This window comes from Cibotium barometz, chromosome 15 (assembly GCF_041138505.1).
Source record: "Cibotium barometz isolate CiBa-2024 chromosome 15, ASM4113850v1, whole genome shotgun sequence".
NCBI classification, from domain to species: domain Eukaryota; kingdom Viridiplantae; phylum Streptophyta; class Polypodiopsida; order Cyatheales; family Cibotiaceae; genus Cibotium; species Cibotium barometz.
In genome coordinates this window covers 20,616,453-20,629,759 of record NC_141060.1, presented here as the reverse complement: position 1 = coordinate 20,629,759, position 13,307 = coordinate 20,616,453, and the positions used below count along the sequence as shown (strand labels likewise).

The following is a 13,307-nucleotide window of genomic DNA, read 5'->3' as shown; positions in this document are numbered from 1 at the left end:
AATCTCTGCAAACCCTAATTTCAAAAATCAAGAAAATTTCAAGAAAATCAAGATCAAGAAGATCAAGAAATCAAACAAAGAAGTTCAAAAAATCAAACAGTAAAGTGAATTAGGGTTTTGAAAATAGTAATTAATACAAGTTCAAAAATTTCAAACAATAAAGTGGATTAGGGTTTTGAAAATAGTGGTTAACATAAATTTCATTGCTAATCTTATCAAAACAAGAAATTAGCAAATCTAAAAAGTATGTAAAAATTAACTCCAAAAATGATTAACACTAATCATGATCAAGATAATGCATTTTGAAAAATTGGATTAACAGTAATCCGAAAATGATTATCACTAAATCACTACCTAAGAAAGGATCTAAACCAAGAGCTCTGATACCTATGCAAGAAAGGTGCATCTAGATTAGTCTAGGATTATCCTAATTAGCTTAGATTAGGGAAAACTAGAGAGATTAGCACTAAGCAATATGGAAAGTAAGTGTAATGAGTATCACAAGATGTCAAAAAGGTCTAGGTCTTCTAGGCCTAAATGTATTAAGTCCTTAGATCATTTAGGCCTCAATGCATTAAGGCCTAAATGTATTAAGGCCTTATTTAAGCCTAAATGCATATTAGGGCCTTATTAAGCCTATAATAAGCTCCGTGAGAGGGATGCACGACTCCATGCTAAAGGGGCGGGGCCCTACATTATGACATCAACTATGAAGGGTTGAGCTAGACGTACATAGTGACTGAGGTTGGAAAGAAGGATTGAGTTGTAAATAGTATTGAAACCCCCAAACTCTTAGCCAAGTTATGTAGAACAAATTATTTGGCTTAGACATGGAAGCGACGTATACTAAAAGTATAAAAGTGTTAATATAGATAAAATATGAATCACATATTGAATTTAGTGATCAAGTTAGGGGCATCTTTCTCACCTTTGTGTATAGGTGAAAAGGCCAGTCTCGTTGCTAGCGAACCGATGTGTATGTGGCTACTTATGGACGGTTCCCATAGCCACAAAACACACAAAAAATCAAATATGCTCCAACATTTGATTCACAAGAAGAAGAGGAGTTTTTTTTGGGGGGGGGGGGGGAAGGTTGGTTACTCCCCAGGTTATCTACCTCTTCACAAGAACACATGGTAGATGGCACATGCATGCACAACCACCAGTTGAGCCACCCTCCACATTAAAACAAATGTAGTCTAAAGGCCGCCCCCATAGCTTCATAGATCATCTCGCCAATGGCATGGCTTCATGCTAGTTCCCGAGTCCTCATAGGTGCCTCGCTCATTTGCTAAAGGGGCTCACCTAGAGAGTTGGTGTCAACATACCCCGGTGGCTACATGGTTAAACGCCCATTTTTAGCAAGTTAAGGTAGTTAAATTCTCTAAGACCTCTAGGAGGGTGCCTTGAAGTAGTGTTCTTTCGCAAATTCTCAAAGACCTCTGCCTTGAAGTAGTGTGCTTTCGTTTGGTGCAAGTATAAATAGCCGAGAGAGGATTCTAACAAGGCGGACAAAAACCTGTTTGAACACGACCGAGCAGAGCATAGCAGAGAAAGCAATGGGGGGGCACAAGGTGAAAGAAAGCCTCGGACAGGCGCTCATCAGGCAGAAAAACTCTCAGGATCACCACGGGATGTCTCAAAAGAAGCCTGCGGTGGAATCTGTCATCGATGTCCGAGATTTGGATACCGTCATTGAGCAGGCGGAGCTCGCAGGCCGCGTCTTCTCTTTTACTAATCCTCTTCCCGAGGTCCTCGTAGCTGCGTAAGTTTCTTTTCCTCTTTAAGTGGTTTGAAATTTATGGTTTTGCAGACGAAGGTTTAGGGTTCCATATATTAGGGTTTGTTTTACGTCAGGGTCTTCGTGCCAATGTAGATCTAGGTGGTGATTCAGGTTTAGGGTTCTAGCGATGTTTAGAGCTTCGTGGATGATGGAGGCTTTGATTTCCACGGCTGATGCTGGTTTAGGTATCAGCAGGTTAAGGGTTCCATGGCCAATTGCTTTAGGGTGCGTGTAGGCTTATTGTCTCGTGGCTAATGGGTTTTATGGCTGATGCAGGCTTAGGGTTCCGGCTATGTTCAGATTTAGGGCCTCACGCCTAATAGTTTATTGCATTTTTATTCCTAAATTGGAGTCCATGGCTTTTGTAGTGAATCTTCAGGAGTGGACACGTTGAGTCCTGAGGAGAGGCAGCAGCAACAGAAGGCAGAGGAAGCATTGCACCAGTCTAGCTTAAAGATTCCCAGAAGGTATTCCCATTGACAAGCCCAGGCCACATGATGCTAGATGTTTTGTTCTTTTCCAGGTGGCATGTTGATTTTATGTTGTAACAGAACTTTGGTGTTTCTGGTCTTCTATCTTCAGGCCAAAATGGCATGGTGGTATGACACCGGAAGAACTCGATATCAAGGAAAGGCAATCGTTTCTGAGCTGGCGACGTGAGTTAGCAAGGTAATTGACGAGCATGCAAAACTAATGTCTTGTCAGTGGATATTGTGATGTCATGCTACAAGCGTCACATGCCTATTATTTTGATTGAGACAGTTATGCACAAACTTTGTACTAATAAGTGCGTGTGCCCTAGTGACGTTTCAAACCTGTGTGAGGTCTCAGGGGGTTTTTGTGACATTATTAATGTCATCAGTATGCCAGTGAAGGCATATGTACTATCCTCTACCCGATTTCAGATACTGGCTGTAAACAGGCATGCAGGAAACCCCTTGCGGTAAGCTCATTAAGATCTCGGGCAGACCTACCTACTTTCATTCTGTCATGCTCAGGCTAAGCCTTTTGTCTCCAACCTTATAGCCAAAGCCTCTTACTCCCTTCCATGGCAAAACCCATCGGTGGTTCCCACCTCTTATCAGAACTTGGAGACATACGAGGCTACCTTTTAAGTTGCATGTGCGGAAGCCTTGATGTACTTGATCCAACCCTAAGCCTACTGATTAGGAACATGCAATGAATAGATACAGAGAGGAGAGAGAGAGAGATGAACTGTATTTTTAGTATATTACTATGGTACAAAAAGATGTCTTTATCTGTACAACTGCTGTGGCCTTTGGCCTTCCTAAAGAGGACCGAATTGTTGACTAAAAAACTTGCCCCCAACTGGGGATCCGATGGTTATGACTGAGACTGAGTTTCTATTTATAGGCTTGGGTGAATATCCCTACAACAGGTCAACTGCTGTCGGCCAGCAAAAATAAGCACAAAATTCATATAATCAAATTAAATGCTGCTCTTGACTTGGCTGACTGATGGGCTGCCTTTGGGGATGTCTTTTGTACTTGCAGGAGCCTGGTATGTACTCTAAATTGTTGCCTAATCCAGGATTAGCTGTGTCCAGGAGTGTGCACGTGTCATTCCCTTCTGCTAAACTTGATGATGGGTTGGAAACTTCTTGTCCTTTCCTTGGACTACTGACTATGGACTTTGACTACTTGACTTCTGATACTTTGATTGTTATTCCTCCGATTCCACTCCCCTTCCCTTAACATAGCTTTTGTCTCTTGGTAAGAATGATCATGCTTGGTGCTCCACCATTGGAATTGATCTGAGAGCTAATGGTATGCTGCTTTGAGACCTCATAAATACTACCTTGGTTGCATTCTTCTGTGGATCTGTGCACTCTTTCTAAAAGAGTGCACAGAGTGGAAGCAAAGTGGCACTAGAGTGTGCTGAATAGAGAGTGCAAGAGAGAGAGAGAGAGATGGAGCAACGATGCTGAATATACTGAAGCAAAACAGTGCCAAGCAAGAGACACAATTAGTCTCAAGTGAGAGCAAAATATGTACAAGACTGAATGAGAAATGAGAGGCCTGCACCACCTAGTTATAGGCCGACTGGGATAGAGAATGCTGGCCGATTGGGACATGTGTGCAGGCCAACTGGTAAAATACCAAAACAATTGGGAAAAATACCAAAGCAAAGTGGCACTAGAGTGTGCTGAATAGAGAGTGCAAGAGAGAGAGATATGGAGCAACTATGCTGAATATACTGAAGCAAAGTGGCACTAGAGTGTGCTGAATAGAGAGTGCAAGAGAGAGAGATATGGAGCAACTATGCTGAATATACTGAAGCAAAACAGTCCCAAGCAAGAGACACAGTTAGTCTCATAAGTGAGCAAAATATGTACAAGACTGAATGAGAAATGAGAGGCCAGCACCACCTAGTTATAGGCCGACTGGGACAGAGAATGCTGGCCGACTGGGACGTGTGCTGGCCGACTGGTAAAATACCAAAACAACTGGGAAAAATCCTAGAAAAATATGGGAAAAAGGGGTGGCCAGCCCACAACCAAGGGCCATACAAAAGGGACCAAATGGGCACCAAAAATGAGCAGAAACTGGGGATGAATGTGCTAACACCCCCTCTCAGCACCAGATGTTGAACAAACTCCAAGAAGCCGAAGATAAGGAGCCAAGGAAGCCTGAGAAACAGGCTTGGTGAAATAGTGATACTGTCTCTCAATGTGTTTCGTACGAGCATGAAACACAGGGTTCTTGGCGATGGCAATGGCGATGCAACTTTGATTGTCACACCAAAGAAGAGTAGATCCGGTAGGAGGACAGCCGAGCTCCTCCAATAATCCCTGCAACCGTATCACCTCACATGCAGCATAACAAACTGCACGGTACTCCGCCTCAGTAGAGGAAAGCGCCATAGTAGGCTGCTTTTTACTGCTCCATGAAATGGCTCCAAACCGGAGTGTAAAAACACAACCAGTGGTCGAACGCCGAGTATCTGGATCTCTAGCCCAATCTGAATCAGACCATCCAACAAGAGTGCATCCTTGGCCATAGAAGATGCCAAAGTCCAGAGTGCCACACAAATATCGAAGAACTCTGAGAGCACACCGCCAATGCTGCTGACGGGGTTTGGATGAGAAAGAACTTAATAAACTGACTGCAAAACATATGTCCAATCGGGAGTAGGTCAACCAAACCAAACAACCGATGAGAACCCGATACTGTCCCTAATCAATCCTAGGAGAAGCATCAAGTAGAGAAAGCTTCTCACTAATACCCATAGGAGAAGATACTGGTCTCCACCCCAAATTTGTCGAGAATCTTCCGTGTGTACTTCTGCTAAGAGAAGAAAATGTCCTTCGAGGTCTGCCAAATCTCAAAGCCGAGAAAATAATGTAGAAGGCCAAGATCTATCATCTCAAACTCTGTCTCCAAAGCATCCATGACAGAACGGATCCTAACAGAATAAGAACCTATAAAGATGAGGTCATCAATATAGACCACAATGATAACAATCAACCCTCTCTCAAGGAGGATATAAAGGTTCGAGTCTGCATGAGAACGACGGAGGCCGAGCTTTTGAAAGAACTCATCAATCCGCTGGTACCAAGCCCGCGGAGCTTGCTTTAGACCATATAAAGCCTTCTTCAGCTAGTACACATGATCCTGTTTGCCTCGAACAACAAATCCCGGCAGCTGATCAACATAAACCTCCTGTGTAAGTTCTCCATTCAGGAAAGCCGACTTGACGTCCATCTGGAAAACGTGCATCTATGATGACCTGCAAGAGGAAGAACGGTGCGAATGGTAGTCATCCGGGCCGTCGGAGCGAAGGTCTCATCGAAGTCGACTCTAGGGCGTTGCGCATAACCCTCGGCAACCAACCTCGCCTTGTGCTTGTCCAAGCTGCCATCAGCTCGGAACTTCGATTTGAAGATCCAACGCACACCAATCACCTTACGCTGCAGAGGCCTAAGCACCAAAATCCAAGTGCCATTCTGTTCGATAGCATCCAGCTTTGCCTGCCAAGCATGACACCAAGGCTCATGTGAAAGAGCCTCATCCGCAGAAGTGGGATCAGAAGGACCATTAATGATAGAGGACGTAAGAGCATAATTAACAAACATGTTGCCCTCATGAATTTGTTTCCCTGTAACTCTGGAAGAACGCCGGAGAGAACCAAGCGGAGGAGCAGAAGGAAGCTCACGTAACCCAGAATCACGAACTGTCTGATAATACCATCCAAGCATAGATCTGCTCGAACTCGCTGAAGGAGGAGCAGAGTCATCATCATCTGACTGAGAATCCACAGCTGGAGGTGGAACAGAAGCAGCGGGAGGAGGAGGAGGAGGAGAAGGCGGAGACGGAGGCGGAGGAGGAAGCAGCTCACCACCCCCCCTCTGAAGATGTAGGAGTCTCGTCGAACACCACATCACGGCTCACAACTTTATTGGCCTGAGGATCATAAAGACGATATGCCTTGGACAGAGTGCTATATCCGAGAAAAGTCATGCGTTGAGACTTCAAGTCTTGGAGCGATGCTCCTTAGGCACATGAACATACGCCGAACACCCAAATATCCAAAAATGAACAACGGAGGGCTTCTCACCATGGAAAGCCTCATATGGAGTTTTATCGGGAAGAGCAGTAGTAGGAGACCTGTTCTGAATGTAGACAGCAGTGGAAGGCGCCTCAGCCCAGAAACATCGAGGTAATGAGGAATGCTCAAGCATAGCACGGGCCATCTCCATAATGGGCCTATTCTTTCTCTCTGCAATTCCATTCTGTGATGGAGTATATGATGTAGTAAGCTGTCTCCGAATGCCATGTGTTTTGCAATATTGCTGAAACTCTTGGGATGTGAACTCACCCCCTCCGTCAATCTTGAGAGCCTTGACCGAACGACCGGTCTCTTTTTCCACCTCGACTCTCCAATCACAAAAGTGCTGAAAAGCCTCATCCTTGGTCTTCAGAAAGAAAACCCAAACCCAAGTATATCTGGAAAAATCATCCACCATCACGAGCATGTACAACGCCTTACTCAAAGACGCGGTACTCATAGGACCACATAAGTCTGCATGAATGAGAGCAAGTGATGACTAAGATTTTTGTGTCATCTCCTTCGGAAAGGCGGCTCGGTTTTGCTTCCCCTGTAAACAAGAAGAACAAGCAGAAGACGGAGCCTTGATGGTCGGTAAACCCTCAACCAACCCATCCTTTGAAGCTCGCTGCGGAAGCTGATAGCTCAAATGGCCAAACCGAGCATGCCAAAGAGCAGAAGAAGCACCTTAAGAAAGCAGAGCAGTCAATTTGTACAGACCACTATCTTGGACTCCCTGAGCCAAGATGCTACCAGTCGCCTTATCACGAATGGTAATCTCATAACGCGAAAAGATCACCTCCACACCCTGAGCTGTAAGAGCACTTATTGACAAAAGGTTAAAAGACAAATCTGGAATATACAGAACGTCAGAGAAGTACCTCTTATCCTCGGAAGAGCGGAAGATGGGGATAGTGCCATGTCCATGCACTGGTACAGAAGAAGAATCACCCAAAGTGATCTCGCTTGACCTGGCAGTGAAGTCCTCGAACCAATCTTGATGGGGTGTCATGTGAGCAGCAGCACCGCTATCCGCAATCCATGACCGTGACTGAGAAGTCACAAGCATAGTCACATGGGACGTGAAACGGGGATGGGGAACGGGGACGGAAAAGATTGAGAATGGCCATTCCCTGTGACTATAGAGTGACATGGGACGGGAATGGGAACGGGAAGTTGGTGCCATCCCCAACATTCCCAAGTCTAAAAATGCTCATTCCTTGTGACTATGGTCACAAGAGCAAGTATACAACGAGTACCTGCTAAAAGAAGAATGCCATCATCCTTCTTGGTCTGGGACACCGCTGTAGAGGAAGAGTTCTTTGCTGCTTCATCACGCTTCTTCTTGTGACATTGGGGTGATTGATGACCCTTCTTGCCACAATAATGACATTCAATGTCCTTGTTCTTAGAAGATTTACTGTTGTCTTTATCCTTGTCGGAATCCTTGGAGTTCATGTCAGAACCCCCTTTTCCTTTCTTTTGTTGGTTCTTCCCTTTATCTCGTGCTACCAAAGCTCCATCAAGGCCACCAGAGGTGCCAGTCCGCTCATCAAAGCGAGACTCAATCTGCATAACGGAGGGGAGAACTTCCTCCCAAGTAACTGGAACAGGACGAGGAGAAGAAAGTTGAAACAAGAGATTGAAAATATGCATCAAACCTCTCTGGAAGCTTGGAGAGAAGCCGAATAGCCATATCCTCTGTAGAGATGTCCTTGCCACAAATAGCAAGCTCGTCCCGGAGATCTTTCATCTTCGAGATGAAAGCAGATAAAGATGGAAAGGCAGAAACTGGTAAGTTCATAAGTTGCTTTTCCAAGCCAAAATCCGACCCGGAGACGATCTCGTAGAGATCTGCAAAATCCTTCCAAACTTCATGTGCAACATCTGCTGTACGCACATGAGAGAACAGAATCCTAACAGTTCAACATTAGAAAGGAGAAAACGTGACGATCATTCGCTTGCCATGTATCAATTTGTGAATGAGTCGCACCACCGGAAGCAAGGGTGGGAGGGGTGGCATTGGTCGTTGTAACAAGCAGCCAATTCCAAAGATCCACGCCACGCAACGCTGATTTCACCTTCACCTTCCATAGGGTGTAGTTGGAACCATCCAACTTTGCAGACTGAAAGAACATATGAAGAGAAGTCGGAGAAGCCATCACAAAAGCTTGGGCTCAATCTCAGAAATATGCACAATCTGAGAAGAAGAAGTGACCTCCACAAGTACCAAGTGTGCCACCAAAGCCCGAAACACCACAAACCCCCTCTGCAAAAGGGAAAGACCACCGGAGAGGAAAACGCAGCAAGAAGAGGGCTGCTGTCCTGAAAAAACAGGCCGCCAATGTCCAAACTCCACGTGGAGAAAAACGCTGATCAGAAAATTACCTGACGACTGCAAACGATGAAGCCAATCTGGAGAGAAAGTGACCAGAAGGTGCTGTCCAGCAACAAAGAGGCTGCAAATCTGAGAAAAACGCAGAGGAGAGGGTGCTGAAAATAGGGCTGAGCAGAGGAGTCGCTGAACCGGGAGCGATGATACCGAGTGCACAGAGCGGAAGCAAAGTGGCACTAGAGTGTGCTGAATAGAGAGTGCGAGAGAGAGAGAGAGAGAGAGAGAGAGAGAGAGAGAGAGAGATATGGAGCAACTATGCTGAATATACTGAAGCAAAACAGTCCCAAGCAAGAGACAGAGATAGTCTCACAAGACTGAATGAGAAATGAGAGGCCAGCACCACCATTTTATAGGTGAGGTATGCTAGCGGACTGGGACAGAGAATGCTGGCCGACTGGAGCATGTGTGCTGGCCGACTGGTAAAATACCAAAACAGCTGGGAAAAATCCCAAAAAATATGGGAAAAAGGGGTGGCCAGCCCACAATCAAGGGCTATACAAAAGGGACCAAATGGGCACCAAAAATGAGCAGAAACTGGGGATGAATGTGCTAACACTTTCTTGGGATAGCTGAGTGCTTAGATGGTTGAGCCTGAATGCTCTGATACCAATGTTGTATGCGCAGAAGCCTTGATGTACTTGATCCAACCCTAAGCCTAATTATTAAGAACATGCAATGAATAGATAGAGAGAGGAGAGGGGGGTGATTTGTATTTTCAGTATATTACTGTGGTACAAAAAGATGTCTCTATGTGTACAACTACTGTGGCCTCCTTTGGCCTTCCAAAAGAGAACTGAATTCTTGACCAAAAGACTGCCTACTGATTGACTAGGACCTGCCCCCATTTGGGGATTAGATGGTTAAGATTGAGATTGTGAGTTTCTATTTATAGGCTCTAGCGAATATCCCTACAAAACAGGTTCGGATGAATATCCCTACAACAGGCCGAGTGTTTTTGGCCAGTTCATTGTATATTATTAAATGTTGCTGAATTTGTCTGTCTGATGCTCTTGACTTGGTCGCTAACTTGGGCCGACTAATGCGCTGCCTTTGGGGACTCCTACCGTACCTGCCAGAGTGTGTTATGTAACTCTAAATTGTTGCCTAATTTGTGATTAGCTATGGGATTAGCCATGTCAAGTGTGCATGTGACATTGCCTCTTGCTAAACTTGATGATGGGTTGGAAACCTGTCATCCTTCCTCCCTGGACTATGAACTCTGTACTTTGACTGCTGGACTTCTGATACTTTGACTGAAAACCTGTTACTTCTCTGATTCCACTCCAAGTCTGGTTTGAGAATTGTGCATGTGTTCCCCATGAATTTGTGCACCTCTCTTGGGACAGCTAAGTGGTTAGATGGCTGAGCTTGAATGCTCTGATACCAATGTTGCATGCGCGAAAGCCTTGCTGAACTTGATCCAACCCTAAGCCTACTGATTAGGAATAGGCAGTGAATAGATAGAGAGAGGGAAGAGATGAACTGTATTTTTAGTATATTTCTATGGTACAAAAAGATGTGTTTATATGTACAACTGCTGTGGCCTTTAAGAGGATTGAATTCTTGACCAAAAGACTGCCTACTGACTGACTAGGACCTGCCTCCAAATGAGGATCAGATGGTTATCATTGAGACTCTGAGTTCCTATTTATAGGCTCAGGTGAATATCCCTACAACAGGCCGATTGCTGTCGTCCAGCAGAAATATGCACAAAATTCGTATAATATTATTAAATGCTGCTGAATTTTTTTGTTTGATGTCCCCGACTTGGCCAACTGATGGGCTCCCTTTGGGGACTTCTAGTGTACCTGCTGGAGCCTGTTATGTACTGTAAACTGTTGCCTAATGAGGAATTAGCGAGATGAGATTAGCGGCTAGCCATGTCCACGATTGTGCACATGACATTTCAGGCACCAGGCATGCAGGACTTAGTGAGGCCACTCACGTATGCTGAGCTTATCTACGTTCTTTGTCAGGTTAGAAGAAAATGAGAAGTTGGTTTTCACTCCCTTTGAAAAGAATCTTGATGTATGGAGACAATTATGGAGGGTAATAGAACGCAGCGATCTGGTAAGTCTTAAAGTGTGCTCCTATTGCTGTATGGTTCTCTTATGAGTTTTCGTATCTGAGTTTTTTTTAATGGCACCAATTTTATTCTTTAATGCAGGTGGTAACAGTTGTGGATGCCCGGAATCCATTATTCTATAGATGTTTAGATTTAGAGGTGAGCAGGCATTCCATTCTTTTGTCAGCAACAAGAAATTTTGGGGCTTAACCCCTGGGGAAGTCTTACCTGTCCATCCATCATGGGTGGGGTACCTTTTCAATCCAACCCCTGCTGGTTTGATGGGCTGCGTAGGGGGGAGATGTCTGTAAAGACCTGTAATAGTTCTGCAGATTTTTTTAATGCCTTTTGGTTTGAAATTTCAGGCATATGTCAGAGAGATCGATCCCTTCAAACAGACTATGCTCCTTGTGAACAAAGCTGACCTGCTTCCAATCTCGGCACGGTATTAAGAGAACTCGTCTACCGCACAATCTTATAATAAACTTATGTATGCAGTAATGAATTAAGGGTTTTTACCGATATCCCCCCATCTTTGAAAAGGGGACTTCTCACCCAGGGGATCCTCCCCGTCCTACTCCCATCTGTCTGTCTGTAAATACCCCGTGTAGCTTTTAAGAGTGAGGCCTAACGATGGAATACAGATGTATATTTTTGTTTATCATGCTTGGAGCAGCTGAACTTTCTGCTGTGTTTTTTTATTGCAGGTTGAAATGGTCAATGTATTTCAGGTCACAAGGCATTTCTTTCCTCTTTTGGTCTGCCAAAAATGCAACTGCACTGCTTGAAGGAAAGGCAAGGCTGGATGACGGTTTGAAGGGTGCAGGTTCTCCTGATGAAGACACTCAAATACTTGGTAGAGAAGAGCTGCTTGATAGGCTGGAAGCTAAAGCAGAGCATGTTTCTCTACTTAGGAAAGAAGCCTTTAGATCTTCCATGGCAAGCAAATTGGAGAATTGTAGTACTCAAGATCTTCACAAAGAAGAGGATGGCAAGAGTGTCACAAGCACAAGCTATCAAAGTGGGTTTTCTAGGCATGCAGTGGTTGGTTTTGTGGGGTACCCTAATGTCGGCAAGAGCTCAACTATAAATGCTTTAGTCGGAGAGAAGAAGACGGGAGTCACGTCCACTCCTGGCAAGACCAAGCATTTCCAGACTCTGATACTCTCTGAAAAGCTCATGCTTTGTGATTGCCCAGGACTAGTCTTTCCATCTTTTACGAGTTCACGCTCTCATATGGTTGCATCAGGGGTGTTGCCCATTGACAGGTTGACAGATCACAGGGGGCCTGTGCAGGTTGTTGCAGACCTTGTTCCAAGAAGCACACTAGAGGAATTGTATGGTCTGTCTTTGCCGAAGCCTAAGCCATATGAATCCAATGATAAACCACCCACAGCACATGAGCTGCTTCGTGCCTTCTGTCAGTCTCGAGGCTATGTTGCATCTGCTGGGCTAGCGGACGAAACTCGTGCAGCTAGGCTGATCCTCAAAGATTATGTCAATGGGAAGCTGCTTCACTATCACCTTCCTCCATGTGACAGTGAAGCTCCCAGTCTTTCAGATGAGGATGAGAATGACGATAAGGATGATGACGATGTGTCGACGTCACAGGGCAACACAGATTTAGACAAAAGTTTGGAATATGAAGGGGTTATGAATCATCTGGATTCATTTGAAGCAATGGCAGGTTTGAAAGAGCCTGTGAGCTCTAATAAGAAAAAGGCAGCAATCAAAGACACTGCCATGCATAAGATGCACAAAAAAGCCCCTAGAAGAAAGGACCGTTCTTGGAGAGTGGGAAATGATGATGGTGATGGGATGCCGCTGGTGGGAGTGGTGGCAAAACCTGTCAGTTATGGTGCTGCTCAGTCGGCTCAAATAAGCCAGTAGTTCTGTTCACATGTATGAGCTGGATCTATTCTGGTTAAGTGTCATATAATTTTAAGTCGTCTTCTTTTTTTATGTGCATGCAGCAGTCTCCTTGGGGATTCTGCATGCATCTTTACTTCCTTTTCTCATTTCATTTGGGTTACTGATTTAGAGTTCTATGCGGCCCTATCAAGAAAATGCATGTATTCAATTAATTTATGAAAGCATGTTGATAAAGTTTATTTCATTATTGAGCATGGAAATTGTGACATGCGGAAGCCTCGACTTGATCCAGCCCTGCCTACTAATTAGGAACACTAATGCAAAAGCAATGATATAGACCGCAGAGAGGAGAGAGATTAACGGTGTTGTCAACATATTGATATGATACAAAAAGATGTCTTTGATTGCCTTTGGCCTTCCGAAGTGGATTGATTGTTGACCTAGAGTATTGCCTATTGACCTGCCTCATTTGGGGATCAGAAGATCCAATGATTGAACTAGACTTGCTATGTAGCCCAAGGAAATATCCCTATAGGAATCCGATTGCCCCTATATGGTGCTTATGACTTGGTCGATTGATCCTTTGACTAATCCCTCAACCTTGTGGGCTTCTTCTTCGCCTA

General features: G+C 44.7%; 1 protein-coding gene across 1 annotated transcript; it reads left to right on the top strand.

The window, feature by feature from the left end:
- Window positions 1-1,412: 1,412 nt before the first annotated feature.
- LOC147631043 (GTPase LSG1-2-like) lies at window positions 1,413-12,929 on the top strand. The gene is made up of 7 exons (XM_086809376.1): window positions 1,413-1,765; window positions 2,152-2,250; window positions 2,366-2,452; window positions 10,724-10,817; window positions 10,915-10,971; window positions 11,178-11,257; window positions 11,520-12,929. Exons 1-7 carry the CDS (start codon window positions 1,560-1,562, stop codon window positions 12,700-12,702), a joined length of 1,806 nt encoding a protein of 601 aa, XP_086665502.1. The 5' UTR covers window positions 1,413-1,559; the 3' UTR covers window positions 12,703-12,929.
- The last annotated feature ends 378 nt before the right edge of the window (window positions 12,930-13,307 follow it).